This window comes from Misgurnus anguillicaudatus, chromosome 14 (genome assembly GCF_027580225.2).
Source record: "Misgurnus anguillicaudatus chromosome 14, ASM2758022v2, whole genome shotgun sequence".
NCBI classification, from domain to species: Eukaryota; Metazoa; Chordata; class Actinopteri; order Cypriniformes; family Cobitidae; genus Misgurnus; species Misgurnus anguillicaudatus.
This window is the reverse complement of record NC_073350.2, coordinates 16,657,263-16,673,996: the sequence shown is the minus strand read 5'-3', so window position 1 is coordinate 16,673,996 and position 16,734 is coordinate 16,657,263. Positions and strand designations below refer to the sequence as shown.

The following is a 16,734-nucleotide window of genomic DNA, read 5'->3' as shown; positions in this document are numbered from 1 at the left end:
TGAAGGTCACCAGCTGCTGACCTGCTATTCAGTGGAATCTCAGTGCTCTGCTAGTCACAGGAACATCCTGTAGTTTCGTGAGCACAGCGCTCGTCCTCATCCATACCCTCTGTCTGTTTATTCAGGTGGGACAGTGGGGGCACCCCCTCCTATTCGTTCCCTCGTTCCTTCCGTCTTTCTTCCTCGCACGCTCATCCTTTCTTCTGTCTTTCCGTTCCTCTTTCCCCCCTTCACAAAATTCCCACCCAGAATTCCAGTTAAACGGTCAACCCCAAGATCATCTGCGTGTCAGCCGGGTCCCATTTTCACTGGGAAAGGCCTCGCTGCTCTCCCGGGCTCCCACAGAACACCTGCCAGCAGACAAGCAGAGCAGAAATCCCCACTTGGTCTCAAAGGACCGCGTGTTTACTGTGAGATTTACGCCGAATTGGAAATCGGAATAAGAAAGCTTTGTTGTTCCAGAGCCGACTTGTCTTTACTGTATGGGCCTGTCTGTTTGGGCCGTGCTTGCGTTGATCCCAGCACAGGTGCTGGAAAGTTCTCAGTTAGGACTGAAAATGTCAAGTTTGCTATGTGCAATAAGTCTGGCAGTAATCTGGAAAACATACTTTACACATCAGATTTTAATGAGCGGCAAGCTTTCATTCTACACAACGCCATTTCCATATGGCTAAAAGTACTTCTTATTTAGTTGCAAGTTTCTTTTTTTAAAGCTGTCCTCGAATGTGGAGAAGATGGTTTATTGTGAAACGACCCCAAAGCAAATTCCAGATGTAGAGAGCCATGACCTTGCCAATCATTCCATAACCGGCAAAAACAAGTGTGATACTCAAGTCAGTCGCTTTCTCATGCCTCTATTCTGAAGAGAAATAGTAAGCAAGAAACAAGTAACAAGGACAGAAATCTAAAGCCCCCATGAGAGGAAGCCGTTGCTGAATTTTCAGCAGAATACGTGCCGTCTACAAGTCACATATTTACTTATTTCAGCAAAGTCAATGTATAATGTGTATACTTTTCCTATTTAATATGTAAGGAATAATACACACTTCCCCTTTAAATGTTATGGTAGATATTGAATCTGTTAACCCTGGTTCATCAAGCAATGCTTTTGAGGCATAGTTGGTAAGAATAATACTGTATATTAATCCATAGGTAATCTCCCCTATATGTGCATTACCAGACATGCACCAGTTTAGATGAATCTTTTATCTGACTTGATATTTGTCACCATCGCTAGGCTTTTGTTTGGGATTCCTGGCCCTGTGAGTTTGTATCCACGCATGTGTGATGACAAATCAAGTTACTGCATAAAGCCACAGTCACTTGGCACTTCTGATATTGTGTGTGTGTGTGTGTGTGGAAACAAGCTTCCATTGGCTTCAAAGGCCTATTGACACATTCTCTCCAAAAGAGACTCATGTGGTTAGAGCAGCCCGCCGCCTATCAGCACAGATATGTGGGTCAACATATGGTTTCACATAGTTACACTGACTGTACGCTAATAAACCAAAAACGCTGGGATAACATGACTTAAGTGTTACAAGTCTACGGTAATCACGGTCAAATCTAGTCTTACACCCGGACCGAATGTTGGATTTGTTTAACTTGATCTGTGTAAACTATAGATTAGTGCATTCTCTATGTAATTTGTCCCATGAAACGTATTAAACAATCAGTAGAGGTTTGTACAGCTGCGTATAGATGTAGATATAATAGATGTGCTCCTTTTTTTCTTCTTTTAGGCACCATAATAAAATCAATAGACTGGAGGGGAGCCTGTTGCAGAACCTTTCTGTACTGGAGACTCTAGATCTGAGTAACAATGACATCACGGAGCTAAAAGACTACTGTTTCCCGCCAGGCTTACAAATCAAAGACCTGTAAGTAATCTTAATTTCTCTGTTAAAATGAAAGACATTATCAGATCTGCCCTGCATTTTATACAGTGTAAAAATTATATCATATCAACTTTTTATGTTACTTTAACTTAACAAAGTTAAACTTGTTTTTCTAAGTTATGTCAACTTATCACAAGTCAGAACTTAAAAAAGTAGGTTGAATTGACTTGGATAATTAAGTTGTTTAATGCTGCATTTTGTTACAGTGTACCTTTTATAACTCATTCATAATCTGAATTGTGATAATTCATCTCGGCAGGTACCTGACCAGTAATAAGATTGTTCAGCTAGAATTCGGGGCATTTAGGAACCTAGCCGGGAGCCTGCAGGTCCTCAGACTGAGTCGAAACCGGCTGACCCACCTTCCTGTTAAAGGGCTGGAGCTACCCAAGCTCACGGAGCTGTAAGTGCACTACATATAGTATAGTGTACACTAAATGTGATTTGCTGTAAAAAGTAGGAGATGATATGGCTAAGAACTGAATAAGCACATATCTTCATAAATTCAGTTTGTGTGTGTTTACACGTGGGTTTATATCAGTCATGTCAGCACTCACATTCAGAAGATCATCATTGATCAAGATCAGATCCAGACTTCGTCTTCATTTCATATAGATCTAGGCACATCTAGTGCAACCATCTGCATTTAATTCTGCACAGACTTACATCAAAAGACAATGCTTTGTTCTGTAGGTGGACAGAGTATAAGATACTGAATATCTGTGCACATAAGCTCATATTAAACCTCACACACACACAGCTGCTGTGCATTTCAACAACCATAAAGCCACAGCTATGTCGGAGAAAGAGGGATTGGTTAGATAGCGGAGATCACAGAGTGAGCTGAGACATTTTATTTGATCTGATTGGTCTGTTGATGTTTACCGATAACATGTTGTATGTTTATAGCCCAGTAGATTTTTAAGGCTACATTTCTGTTTTATTAAGTTATGTTTTTTGTTTTTTTAGCCTTTATTTAGACCAGGGATGCCCAAACTGCTTCAGGTGTTGGATTAGCGTTAGAGCTAAACTCTGCAGGACACCGGCCCTCTAGGACCAAGCCTGGGCACCTCTGATTTAGACAGTAGTGGTTCTCAAACTTTTGCAACGTGCGGTCCCCTTCATGTATGGTACATTCCTTTGCGGCCCCCCTTAAGAAAATTTATGACACATGCGTTCTAAAACGTAACATTTTGATTAAACCAAGCATATTAAATTATACGAAGTAGAGCTGTTGGTTAGTTGCCTTATTTTTCAGGTTTAATTACACAGAATTAATGTGTTTTATAAAAAATAAAACTGGGGCCCCTCTGGCACCATCTCGCTGCCCCCAGTTTGAGAACCACTGAGTAGACAGGGAAGTGTTGGGTGGAGATAGGGGAGTGTGATCAAATGACCTCAGAGACAGAATCGAACTCGGGTCTCCGACAGGCTACATTTCTTAAAGGAACAGTATGTAGGATTGTGGCCAAAACTGGTATTGCAATCACAAAACTTGTGGCTAAAACTGGTACTGCAATCACACAACTGGTGGCCAATACACAAAATGATAACATAAACATCAGTTGAGGGCTGCAACTCCACTTTTTAAAGGACAATATCCTGGCCAGACCACTGTTGTCAGTGATATAAGTATTTGAAATGAAAATGATTTCTTATTGTCTAGTGATATATCAGGGCCATTTTATGATTAATTGAGATAAATTTCTTACATACTGTTCCTTTAAATTAGTTTGACTGTTGATCTTTTGGTACTTTTTGCTTGTGTCCACTTGTAGGGATCTGAGCAGGAACCGGTTACGCTCGATCGAGGGCCTCACCTTTCAGGGTTTGAGCAGTTTAGAGGTTCTCAAGCTTCAGAGGAACAACATCAGCAAGCTGACAGATGGGGCGTTCTGGGGTCTGGCAGGAATGAGGGTTCTGTGAGTTCAAACCTTTGTGAATTACGACCACATTCTGACATGAATAGAGGAATGTACTGTTATAAACGCCATTAATGTATTATTTTATTATCATTATTTTATTTATAATTATTTTAACGGACTATAAAATGCAGTGACATAGACATCTGTCATAATGTGGCCAGTCGACACACATATGGTTTAAAACACATATGGTTTGAAAATGACATGCATAAAGGAAGACAGAGTTTTTGGGTGCACTGTTTTTTTTTTAATAAATCATCATATTGAGCGTAATACATCTTTGCTTGTTTTGTTATGTGAAGACACCTGGACTTCAACAGTCTACATGAGGTGAACAGTGGATCTCTCTACGGTCTGGAGTCACTCGTTAAGCTCTACCTCTCCAACAACTCCATCACTAACTTCACCCCTGAGGGCTGGGGCTTCTGCGAGAAACTCAAAGAACTGTGAGTCATCACCGCATCTCTTTTCTGTCTCATTTTCCTTCTTTCTTTTAATCATAAATAATCTTTTAAATAAAGCAATGATAATACTTCTTAGAAGTGCACTGATATGGGTTTTTTGGTGGCCGATGCCGTTATAAAAAAAGCAATGTGGCCGATATAAGGCCAATATTTAAAATACATGTGTTACACACAACACAAGTCGGGGAGTGTGAATAGTTATCTCAACATCTGTTTAGACGCTGGCTGTGTGTTTGACCGCATGAGCCGGTCAGCGTGTAGCACAGGGCTGCTGGAGTGATTTAAAAGCATATGAAGCAGATTGCTCTCGCGTTGCTTTGGTGTCGTGCGCCAATGGTCTGTTGGTCGCTGCGTGAGCTCGAGTGTATTTATCTTGGAACACAATGCTAATGCGCTAACGTGACCCAACCGGAGAATCTTTTAGCCAAACGGAAAGCCAATAATAAAAATTGGCTAATAAATTGGCCTCTGCAATATATCGGTCGACCACTAATACTTACAATAATTTGATGTTCACAAACCAGTCGTATAACATTTATGTTAAAATGTCTTGAATATTTAGATCTTCGTTTTGGAAAGTACTCGAGTGGTAAAGACATGGGTAGAAGATAAGCATGTTTCGTTTATTTAGTTGGGAAATATTTCGACTTATATTTCTGTGGGAATTACTCTCAATATTGTGATAGCACACGTAAGTTGTCGACATAGACATTAAATGTATGCTGCTCATTTGCTAAAATCCCTCATATGATTTTAGAATAATATTCAGCTTATGATTTAGTATGCATGTCTTTTAATGATAAGTAATCTTTAAGTTTTTGATGCTTTCATGGACACTCTTGTGGGTTTCTCTGATACATAGCTTCTCAGATTTGACACCTGGTAAACACTAGTCTCACCCAGCCTTTACATTACACGCAAGTGTCCATTTGCAATGGTCTGCTATCATCCATTGAACTAAACACACTACATTATTCGCCTTATATAGATAAGCACTGTTTAATCACCTAGTGATGCACTGGATTGCCCCACGCTTAAACGCTCAACTTCATTTTTACTCGCTTCTGATGCTAGGAAGAAAAACAGTGTAATGCTCCGTATTTAGATCTACTTGGCATTATGTGACCACCTGAAAAATGACCTTATCTGGGTGAATACACAGTGCAGACCCCTCAAGCATGCCATATCCTTCCTGTCTGTGGTCTGTCTTCCTGCAGCTAACACTCTTGTCTGTCGTGGGGGTAACAAGGCTTTATTGGTAGGGCTTGTTGACTATCAGCTGAGTGGTCTGCCGAGTGTTGCACGTAGTGTATGTTTATGACACAACTGTTTTAGCATTCAGGATGAGATTGATGCGTTGATAGGCCACTTATGCGATGTATAGTTACGTAAAACTCTGTGTTTGCTTCTGTATTTTAATCTCTTATTAATAGTACTGCTATTGAAGCATTTTCAAGTTTTGTGCACTGCTGTAGAAGTAATATTTCAGAAAAAGTCTGACACATCTGATTCTGGTAGTAAAATGAAGTGCAATACCTACCTTTTTATATTGACTTTGGAAAGGCCAACTGCGAAAGATTATAAAGACAGACAGAAGGAAGATGAAATATGAAAATTATTATTTTTTTAAATGTCATTCTTGTTTGTTTGTTTTATCAGGAACCTGTCCTATAATAACTTGACAAAACTGTCTGAAAATAGTTTTGCCAAGTTGGTGAAACTGATCTCTCTGCGTTTGGGACACAACTCCATCAGTCAAATCACAGAGGGAGCATTCAGAGGTCTTGGCTCACTGCGCACACTGTAAGTGTCTTTACCTATGAGAAAAACTTGAAGTCTTCAAGATTTTATATACAGTTGCATATTAAGAGCATTTAAAGTGCATCTGACATGTTTTCTTGCAGTCTTGAATCTTAAAGGGGCCATGGCAGAATACTTTTTTAAGATGTCGAATAAATCTTTGGTGTCTCCAGAGTACATATGTGAAGTTTTAGCTCAAAATACCACATAAATAATTTATCATGTTAAAATTGCCACTTTGTAGGTTCTCTGTGCAAAAATTTGCCGTTTTGGGTGTGTCCTTTAAAATGCAAATGAGCTGATGAAATTCAAACACTGATCACAATGATGGTGGTTTGTTGCAATTAAAACTCAATTGTTCTCTTCTCTGCACTAAATGGCAGTGCTGTGGTTGGATAGAGCAGATTAAGGGGTGGTATTATTATAATAAGAGCTTCTTATGACATCATAAGGAGAGCCAAATTTCAACGACCTATTTTTTCACGTGCTTGTACAGAATGGTTTACCAAAACTAAGTTACTGGGTTGATCTTTTTCACATTTTCTAGGTTGATAGAAGCACTGGGGACCCAATTATAGCACTTAAACATGGAAAAAGTCAGATTTTCATGCCATGGCCCCTTTAATGGATTCTGCCAACAATGCGGTATTTCTGAATGGCTGGGATTAAGAGGATTTGAAGTATTTGATTAACTTGTAATTTATGCCGAGATCATTCGTTTAATCACATAATCTTATTTTTGACAAGAGGTGGCTTTGAGCTGCTTTTGCATGTGAGCTCCTCAGTTGGTACTGGGGCTGTGATACAGTCATAGTACAGTCCAGCTTTTCCGAGTCCCAAGTACATTTTGGGTTCAGCTTAAAATCAGAGAAAAAATTGTCAAACTTATTGGTTTAGTATTTGTAGTAGTTGGTACATCTTGGTACAATCCGTATTTGAAACTAGTTAAAACAGAAATCACCTCTTACTGGTTTCTCAAACAATTAAACCTTACGTGGACAAATCTGTTGATTGATTTAGTGAGAACCCTCTTTCCAGACCTTTCCTCATTGTTTCCTCGTTGGTTCCCACCAAAGTTAGATGCACATGTGCTCCCTGCTCAAGGCCTCCTTGAAGAGGCAGCCTCTTTTTCCCTAAATGTGCATAGTAAAATGCATTATGGGAGACCAACTCTCCAGTCTGACTTCAAAAGAGAGAGACACACACACAAAGTCTAAAGCGCCACTTCTTGCCCCTTTCTTTCAGCTTTCCTAAAGGAGAAAATTCTGCCTTTACTTTCTCAGATGAAGGCTTTTTCACAGTAGAATGACAAGCCAAGGCACAACACGGCCCTCAGTGCTGCTGGCAGTGGACAGAGCGTGAGGGGGTGAAGGGGCCCGTCAAGTGTGATTCTGAGAGCTTCTTTCTCCTTTTCTCTTTTGTTCAAGCCTTCCTTTATATCTTACTTGCTTACTTGATTTTCTGTCTCTCTCTCTTTTTCTACTTTGCTCACTCACTCTCCTCTGTGCCAGTTATAATCTAATTATGGCCTTAGTGCTTTGCTGGGGCTTCTGTTGAAAAGAAGCCGGGGAGGATTTAATTGGTGCGCACTCCTGGCCGGGCGAGAGGAGCCCTGGTCTGGTCTGAAAGACCAGATCCGCACCATCTTTGTGTCAGGAAGGTGGGGGTCAGGCCTGGGGCCCTCCGGCCCCACTGTTATTAACAAGCCAGGGTCCATTCAGAAGCAGCCAGCCAGAATGAATAGGAAATTGGCAGGCGAGGCCAGGCACGGAGAGAAAGTTTCAGAAAGAGCCAAGGGCCGATTGTGGACCCAGAGGGAATAGGCAAATTTCCTCCACCCTCTCACCTCAAAAAGACGTTTATTCTTTGCGGCGTCCTTTTTAATGCTTTTGAAACAATGCGACTACTTAGAAAAAGTTGTCAAGGTGCCAGTACTAACTCTTATTGTAATACTTCGGTACTTTGATTATGTGTAATTAGATTGATTACTATACTTACACATCTTAGGTTTTACAGTAGCTACTAAAGTTTACCATTGTATGCGACAAGTGTCTTAAAGGTGACGTGCAATTTTTACTTTCTTCTACTCCATGTTATGTGAATAGATACTATAAATAATCCATTCATAGGTTGAAAAATGTAAACATTAGTTCTGCTGGCCTTATCCATCTTCTTTAGAGATCCCTGTCAAAAGTTAAATACTCAAAAACGCGCAGTCCGCATGCACCGTCTGGACATGTCCATGCCTTGTCTGGAGTTGTATTATGGGATATGCCCTTACCTTCCAACTTGTTTGGTGCGGTGATTGATTCAAACGGCTGTCAAAGCGAGTGTGTGCGCTTCTGTGTGAAAGAGTTGTGTTTGTGCCAGTCGCTTTCAACTGTCATGCGTTATTCATGCATTATTCATGCGTTAGCCTGCACTCCTTAACACGTTTCACAAAGGAAAGAATGTGCTCGGCTGGCAGAGTAAGCGAGAGTGATGGCCAGCAAGAAAGAAAGAGTGTTGTTTTTTAACCAGGTGTCTAAGGCAGGCCTAATGTCTACCAACGGTGTATGGACAAGAAATTTTAATCTCTACTTTGTTTCTTTTTTTTTCTTCAGGGAGCTTGATCACAATGACATCTCTGGTACTATAGAAGACACCAATGGAGCCTTCGCTGGGCTTGAAAACCTCAACAAACTGTGAGTATCAGTCTTTTCCTGTATCTATGATCATCTTTCCTCCTTCATCTGTATTTGGGCATCAAACACTGTCTTAACCCTGTACAACAATGACAAAATTTTGATGAGAGGTTTTGTTGAGTTCATGCTCCCACATAGCTGTATATTAAGCACTGATTGGCCTCCACAGTGTAGCATCAGGCAACATCTAGATGTGGAACCATAGGAAATCTCAGCATGTAATAAACAAGGCTCAGTTTCACCCACTGCAGATTAAGGAAAGTAGTGCTTGGAGATAAAGGCATGGGTGAATTGGATTTGAGTGCTGGGGCGAACACTTTTTCATCCTCGGCTGATAAGAGATGAGGTTTTGGCTTGGTTGTTGTGATGGAATCAGTGAGGGTGTAACATGGGAGGGGGCCAAAGGAGGGGGTGCGTTCACACATCAAACGTCCCCCTTGTGCCTTTTGTTACGGGAGCAAAGGTTCGTAAATCTGCGGAAGCCGCCTGTTGATGCACAACCCTGCCAAATCCTGCCAGTTACCCTGCCAGAGAGCCTATTCACCCATCCTGGGAATATGCGAGAGAGAATTAAAGACTGACGTTCAGGACATCAAAGTGTTTTCCGCAGTTTTGTTACCATGGAATGGCGTTTCTATAGGTCAGGATGGAAAAGAGCAACGCTGCCTCTTTTTGTTTCGTAATGATTCGCTCGCTTGTTCAGGTTTCTTTAAGCATGAGTGTTCCAGTTAACGTCTCTTTTAATGCTTTTTATTTGGGGGTCTGAGTGATTCGGTGTTTAAATTATGAGTTTTCGTTGAAGCTCAGATTTCAAGACATTTCCGAGGGTGACGTGTGGATGGGTGGTTGTCTCAAAAATTATGTGTGGGCAGAAGGAGATGAGTGGAAGTGATGTCTTAGTCATCCAGGAGATGACAGATGCTGTCGCGCACCCCTAGACCTTCAGGCCGCTGACAGACATGGCAGGGACTGGGCTTTGTATGTTAGGGATTGATTGGTGATGATTCACACAGTGTGGTTGCGGGTGGCACATATTAAATACACTGGATTCTCATAACAAAGTTGGCAAAATATCAGGAAAGAAATTTGAAATGGTTCTGAGATGTTATACAGTATGTTTTGCTTAGTCATAATGGATTTTCCCTATTATTAGCGCTTTTCATAAGGTCACATCAATGCAGTGAGTGCAACCAAATGAAATCCTTTATTTTGCAAAAATGATCCACTCAGCTCAAGTCTAACATTTGATCCGATCAGTATTTTCTGCAATACGGAATAGGAACTTTAGTGATAAGTGTCAGGAAGTTTAATTTGTTTATAAAAGCGTGCAGATGCCCCTCACATGTGGAATCTTAAAACTGAAGGACAATTTCTGCTGATCCAAAGCCAGAAGGATTATCCCAAATTGAAATAACAGCACTGTATAGTGCCATGATTCCTAAATCAGTTTTAAAATACATTGTGCCAGTATTTGCGGTCCTATTTGGGACTTCTAGACAGGTAACGCAATAATCAAGAGCTTGTTTTGCTCCAACATGCTTAAGGGTGGAAATCGTGTCATCCTGGGGGAAGATTTATATCCCAGAAGGCCTGTTAAGCTGTGTGTGTGTGTGTGTGTGTTTTGTATGGTGGCTTGTGAAGGGTGAGCAGGATTAGCCCCTACAAGGGGCAAGCAGCTCATTCTGGGTTTGAACTTCATCCTTGACAAGGCCACTTTTATTACTTTACAAGCTGCGTGTCCTCCAGCCACTGAAACTCCTTTTCATGTGACCTCAGGTTCGGGGCTCCACCCTGTCATCGCTATTAAATTCTAATAAAGATAAAAGTCAGCTTTGAAGAGCTGTGCCGGACCCCGATTCCTCACCCTCTTTCTAATCTCTACACAGTTCGGATTACCAATTCCACAATCCCCCTCCTTATCAGTTTCAACCCAACTAATTGTACTCTCTTTTCTTTTTTCTCACCCTCTCTCATCCTCCTCGTATGTCTAGAACTCTGTTTGGAAACAAGATCAAGTCGGTGGCCAAGAAAGCCTTCTCGGGCCTGGAGGCTCTGGAGCACCTGTGAGTATCCCAAAATCCAATTCGGCCCTACAGCGGCTGCCAAAAGTAGATGCCTTAAGAGGGCTGCTAGCAATTTAATAGTGTCTTTGTAAAAGGAGAGGACGGAGTTGGTTTGCAAGGCCAGCTGCTCTTGTCTGGTTAGAGTCAGCTTTACTTGCACAGGAACAGAGTTATGGACCATATGGTCAGTTTCGTAGAAGAAATTGAAATTCTAAGCACTGCTGCAGCCGTAGCTCCATGTACAATACTTAGGCTTTTCCTGTAAAAAACTAGGTTTTACTAAGTCCAGATTTGCATGCAAGTGGAACAGCTGTGCGTGAACATTCCCATGTCCACTTTCCGTCATGCCTGATGGCTCTGTTTAATCTCTCAACAGGAACCTGGGGGAAAACGCCATCCGCTCCATCCAACCCGAGGCATTCAGCAAGATGAAGAATCTGCGATACCTGTGAGTCGCATTAAACGCTCGTTCCTTCTTGCATGCGCAACCACTCATGCGGTTATGATCTCGATAACGCCTGTGATTCAGATGCATTACAACTATAATTTGGTTTTGCTGATCTCTCCATCCATCTTTTCCAGTCACATTCAGAGTGATAGTTTTCTGTGCGACTGCCAGCTGCACTGGTTTCCGGAGTGGCTGGTGGGGCGAGGGCTGCAGGCTGACGTTCAGGCCACATGTGCTCATCCAGAGAACTTAAAGGGCACTAGCATCTACCAGGCTCCACCACAGAGCTTTGTTTGTGGTGAGGACTGATATATATCATACTTGCAGTCTATAAAAAAATTATGATTCTAAACAAGATTTTGTTTTTACTCTCCAACTTATGTGAATAAAAACTATCATGCATGCACTTCTATGCAGATGACCTTCCAAAACCTCAGATCACAGTCAACCCTGTTTCAACGGCAGCAGTGTTGGGGAAAGATGTTCGTCTCACCTGCACTGCAGCCAGCAGCAGTAGCTCACCCATGACCTTCACCTGGCGCAAGGACCAGGAGACTCTGCGGCAACCTGAGGTGGAGAACTTCGCCCATATGCGGGCCAGTGATGGAGGAGTAATGGAGTACACCACCATCCTTCACCTTCGTCACATCACCTTCAATCATGAGGGCCGCTACCAGTGCATCATCAGCAACCACTTCGGCTCCTCCTACTCTAGCAAGGCCCGTGTCACTGTAAACGGTACATATGTCTTTTACATTTTATGATTATACTTGATAATTAAGATGGTCTTAGCTGGTTTAGGTTGAATGCGGCTAATTTAAAATGGTTTTAGCTGGTTTAGAAAGATCTTGGCTGGTTTAAACTGGTCTTAGCAGACATAAGATGGCCTTTGCTCCAAAAGAGGTCTTAGCTGACTTATGATGGTTCTAGCTGGTTGAAGCTGATCGTAGCTGATTTAAAATGATCTTAGCTGTTTTAGGTTGAATGTGGCTAATTTAAGATGGGTTTAGCTGGTTTAGAAAGATCTTAGCTGGTTTAAACTGGTTTTAGCAGACTTAAGATGGCCTTAGTTCCAAAACAGGTCTTAGCTGACTTATGATGGTTCTAGCTGGTTGAAGCTGAACGTAGCTGATATCTTAGCTGGTTTAGGCAGATCTTAGATGGTTTGAGATGGTTCGAGCTGACTTGAAATGGATTTAGCTGGCTTGGACGCGTGTTAGCTGGTTAGACTGGTCTTAGCCGACGTATGATGGTTCTAACTGGTTGAGGCTGATCGTAGCTGATTTAAGATGGTCTTTGCTGGGTTAAGCACATCTTAGCTGGCCTTAGCTGCCCTATGATGGTTCTAGCTGGTTGAGGCTGATTGTAGATGATAGCTGGCCTTAGCTCACTTCTGATGGTTCTAGCTGGTTGAGGCTGATTGTAGATGATTTAAGATGGTCTTAGCTGGTGTAGGCAGTTCTTAGTTGATATAAGACGATCTTAGCTGGTTTAGGTAGATTTTAGCTGGTTTAGACTGGTCTTAGCTGACTTATGATGGTGTTAGCTGGTCTTAGCTAATTTAAAATAGTCTTTGCTGGTTTAGGCAGGTCTTTGTTAATATATGATGGTTAGAGCTAGTTTAGGCAGATTTAAGATGGTTTTGGTTTAGGCAGTTCTTAGTTGATATAAGATGATCTTAGCTGGTTTAGGCAGATTTTAGCTGGATTAGACAGATTTTAGCTGGTTTAGACTGGTCTTAGCTGACTTTTGATGGTTCTAGCTGGTTTAGACTGGTCTTAGCTGAATTAAGATGGTCTTTGCTGGTTTAAGATGGTTTCTCTACCTGACCTGCTTAAGGGGCCAAAAAACAGACTGATCAGTCATCGTTGCAGATGAAAATGCATAAATTGCACAAGTTTCATCCAGTGTTCCTGCAACACTATAAATATTTGTTTGGCGCATTTCCCCCATTGGGTAAATTGTACAAGCTATGAAACATAATTCAAATACTGTGCGCATTTTAAATCCTCTTGTCATCCTCGACCGAACCATGTTTCTTGTGAAATGTGGAACATTTGTAAGCTCTGTTGCCGTGTTATGCTGTTTTAGCAGTACATACAGATTACATGCCCTGTCAGTTGGAGCAACAGATGCAAATTGATCATCCAGAGACATTTTTGGTTTCATGCCTGGCCAAATCAAGTCATTTCCCATTGCCAATTGAGTTAGTCACAGCTGTGAATGCCGGGCTTGTTTGGTGCTGATGTAACATCATGGGAATAAACCCGGCTTGTACTAATTTACCTTAATTCGATTGTTTCGCTCTTTGTACAGTGCTGCCTTCATTCGTCAAGACTCCGCGTGACATCACCATACGCACGGGCACAAAGGCGCGATTGGAGTGCGCGGCAGAGGGACACCCAACTCCTCAGGTGGCTTGGCAGAAAGACGGCGGTACGGATTTTCCTGCCGCTCGTGAGCGCCGCATGCGTGTGATGCCTGACGATGACGTCTTCTTTATAATGGACGTAAAGCCTGAGGATATGGGCACGTACAGCTGCACAGCCAAAAACACGGCCGGTATGATCTCGGCTAACGTCACCCTGACTGTTTTAGGTAAGGCAACTCATGTCACTTTTAGTGTCATTCTTTTTGGACATTTCTATCACTTTTATAATTTTCGTCAATTTTCTTTCTCCCAATATGGAAATCAGATTTGGTCTTTATTATAAAGATGTTAGAATTTTGCAAACCCCTGCCTAGTTTTCTGTAAGAAAAGTCGTTTTTTCAGATGCAGCTGGGCCTTTATGTTCTGGGTTGAAGGTGAAAGGTCAGGAAGGAGGTCACAAGGGTTTAGGGGGAGGGTGGGGGGCTCACACAGTGATGTTTTTGACTATTTCTGAACTCTGCTTTCAACCAAGTAATTGCAATGCAGAAACTGGGCCTTTAGTCTGTGTATGCTTTTTATTCAAGCGTGGACATTGACAGTCTTTGTATGGTATAAAACGGACAAAGTCATTTCAATTGTTTTAAATGGGTGCTCATGCAGTTACTGTCTTTAGACAGCAATAAAATATTTTACAGCTCTCTAAAAGAATATGATTGGTCAGCCACATCATCTTGCCATTTGGATATTTCAAAACATTATTGATGTCCCAGGTTACATATCCAAATATTTGGCTACACTGTCCATGTCCGTATTTAATTTCCAACCTCTTCCTCCAGAGACCCCTCACTTAGCTCAGGAAATGGAGGACCGAAATGTGGTGGTGGGCGAGACTGTTGCACTGCAGTGCAAGGCCTTAGGCAGCCCACCTCCTCGAATCACCTGGTTTAAAGGGGAGGAGCCTCTTCATCCCAGCGACCGTCATCACTTCACTCCAGGCAACCAGCTCTTGGTGATCGGCAGCACCACTTTGGAAGACGCCGGACGTTACACGTGCGTCATGTCCAACACGCTCGGGACAGAGCGCGCTCACCTCCAGCTAAACATTTACCAGCGCGTTGAAGAGTGTACACCCTTCTCTAGTCCCAGCACAGTCACCATAGGGATCATCGTTATCGCCGTGGTGACAAGCATTGTGGTGACGTCACTGGTGTGGGTGTGCATTATCTACCAGACGAGGAAGAAGAGTGAAGAGTGCAGCGTAAACACGGGTGCGTAAATTAGTTTGCAGGGGTATTGATGCGTTTTGAAATGCACAAGACTTTAATTTGTAATCTTTGGTCTTGACTCTTACAGATGAGACCGTTGTCCCTCCTGATGTCCCCAGTTACCTGTCCTCACAGGGCACTTTATCAGAGAGACAGGACATTTGTATACGAGTGGAGTCAAATGGTGGATCTCAATCTAATGGACGCTTGGAAAACAATGGTACAGTATCCACGCACAGTACTCGCTTAAAAGATGTTGTCTGGATATTAAAATCACAATGAAAAAAATATATTTTTTGTAAAAAAAAAAGACTTATCTGTGACCTTTATTACATTACTTTTTGAAATGCATGCACTTTCAACTTCAACGATCCAATCAATTATCGATGTACGAATTCAAGCCCCGCCCTACCTTTTTTCCTCATTTCAGAAGCCGTTTTACTCGTATATACGTCATGACGGGGAAAATAAGACAATCGCTACTTCCGTTTCATTGTGACTTTGAAAGACGTATGTTCACCACAAGACATCGTTGGTTAACACCGGGTGTGCCTCATAAGTCTTGAAAAGTGAAGCCGCTGGCTCTTTGATCGCCCCCTGGTGGCTGGCTGCAGTTCAAGTCATAAACCCCGCCCTCTCCATTCAAACGAATGGGACTCTGCTCTAAATAAAATATTATTTACACTTCCAATAAAAGTTTCTGAAAGATGGTTTTGGTCCTTTCAGATAGTTGTTATCACGCTGATATATGTTCAATTGTTCATTTTTGTGATAAGTTTAATTTTAGTTAGTAATTTGATGCTATAGAAACGGGGCGTGTCGTTATGATTGGCGTGGTTGAATGGGGTGCGCGAGCGTTTGGGCGGAAGTTTGATACCACAGCTCCGCCTCTGGCTCCAAACTGACGTTTTACGTAACGTGGCGGCGACCATGGTCGGACATTTTTAGCTTCAATTCATTACAATGGAAGAAGGCGACGTCGCGTCGTCCATCTTTTTTTACAGTCTATGGTTAACACGTATTTCTCTCATTCTTTGACCTAGGCTTTGGAGGACCCGTGTGCACAGACTGCTTGGAAAATGGCACCAGCTACGCCAAACACTGTAACTACCTCGCTCATGAAATAGCGCCTCCTTCAGGTCCGGAGTATCAGCAACCATCAATCTTCACAAGTCAAAACGGTGAAACGCACTGCAATGGCACACCCAACGGGGTCCGGAAAGATAGCCAAACACCAATCTTTCCCACCAATCACGACAGGGTGATGATGGCACCCTCACCACACCAGTACAACAACTGTAAAGGTGAGTGTGATCAAGAAAACAGATATTTCTTGGATAAGTCACAGATATAAATTGAAGCCATCATTTTAAGAAGCATCACCGCACACGTTAAAGGTGCAGTGTGTAAATTTTAGCGGCATCTAGTGGTGAGGTTGCGAATTGCAACCAACGGCGTAGTCTGCTGCTCACCCCTTGAAACACATAGAGAAGTTACGGTAGCCACCACCAGACAAACATGTTATCGTCGGAGACAACTTAGTAAAAAAAAATTCTGTAGAAAAATGGTGGCACAAAATGGCGACTTCCATGTAAGGGGACCCTCTTTGTATGTAGATAAATGGTCTCGTTCTAAGGTAATCAACACATAACGGTTCATTATAAAAGGTCTTTGTACACCCCTGATAATATAGTTTTATATATTATTTTGCATTTCTGTCAAGAGATCCTTCTAAAAATTACACACTGCACCTTTAATGCTTTTAAATGATTTACATTGGGTTGGTGAATCATAGTTTACGTCAATGTGATATAGC

General features: G+C 42.0%; 1 protein-coding gene across 1 annotated transcript in view; it reads left to right on the top strand.

The window, feature by feature from the left end:
• Positions 1-16,734, top strand: part of lrig1 (leucine-rich repeats and immunoglobulin-like domains 1) — a 40,253-nt gene that overhangs the window by 20,469 nt on the left and 3,050 nt on the right. The window contains exons 4-17 of the mRNA XM_055183777.2: positions 1,743-1,880; positions 2,158-2,301; positions 3,677-3,820; positions 4,126-4,269; positions 5,947-6,090; positions 8,691-8,771; positions 10,763-10,834; positions 11,211-11,282; positions 11,417-11,580; positions 11,700-12,020; positions 13,599-13,880; positions 14,490-14,921; positions 15,007-15,138; positions 15,962-16,222. Coding sequence (XP_055039752.2) covers positions 1,743-1,880; positions 2,158-2,301; positions 3,677-3,820; positions 4,126-4,269; positions 5,947-6,090; positions 8,691-8,771; positions 10,763-10,834; positions 11,211-11,282; positions 11,417-11,580; positions 11,700-12,020; positions 13,599-13,880; positions 14,490-14,921; positions 15,007-15,138; positions 15,962-16,222 — 2,531 coding nt within the window. The remainder of the gene's footprint in view (positions 1-1,742; positions 1,881-2,157; positions 2,302-3,676; positions 3,821-4,125; positions 4,270-5,946; positions 6,091-8,690; positions 8,772-10,762; positions 10,835-11,210; positions 11,283-11,416; positions 11,581-11,699; positions 12,021-13,598; positions 13,881-14,489; positions 14,922-15,006; positions 15,139-15,961; positions 16,223-16,734) is intronic.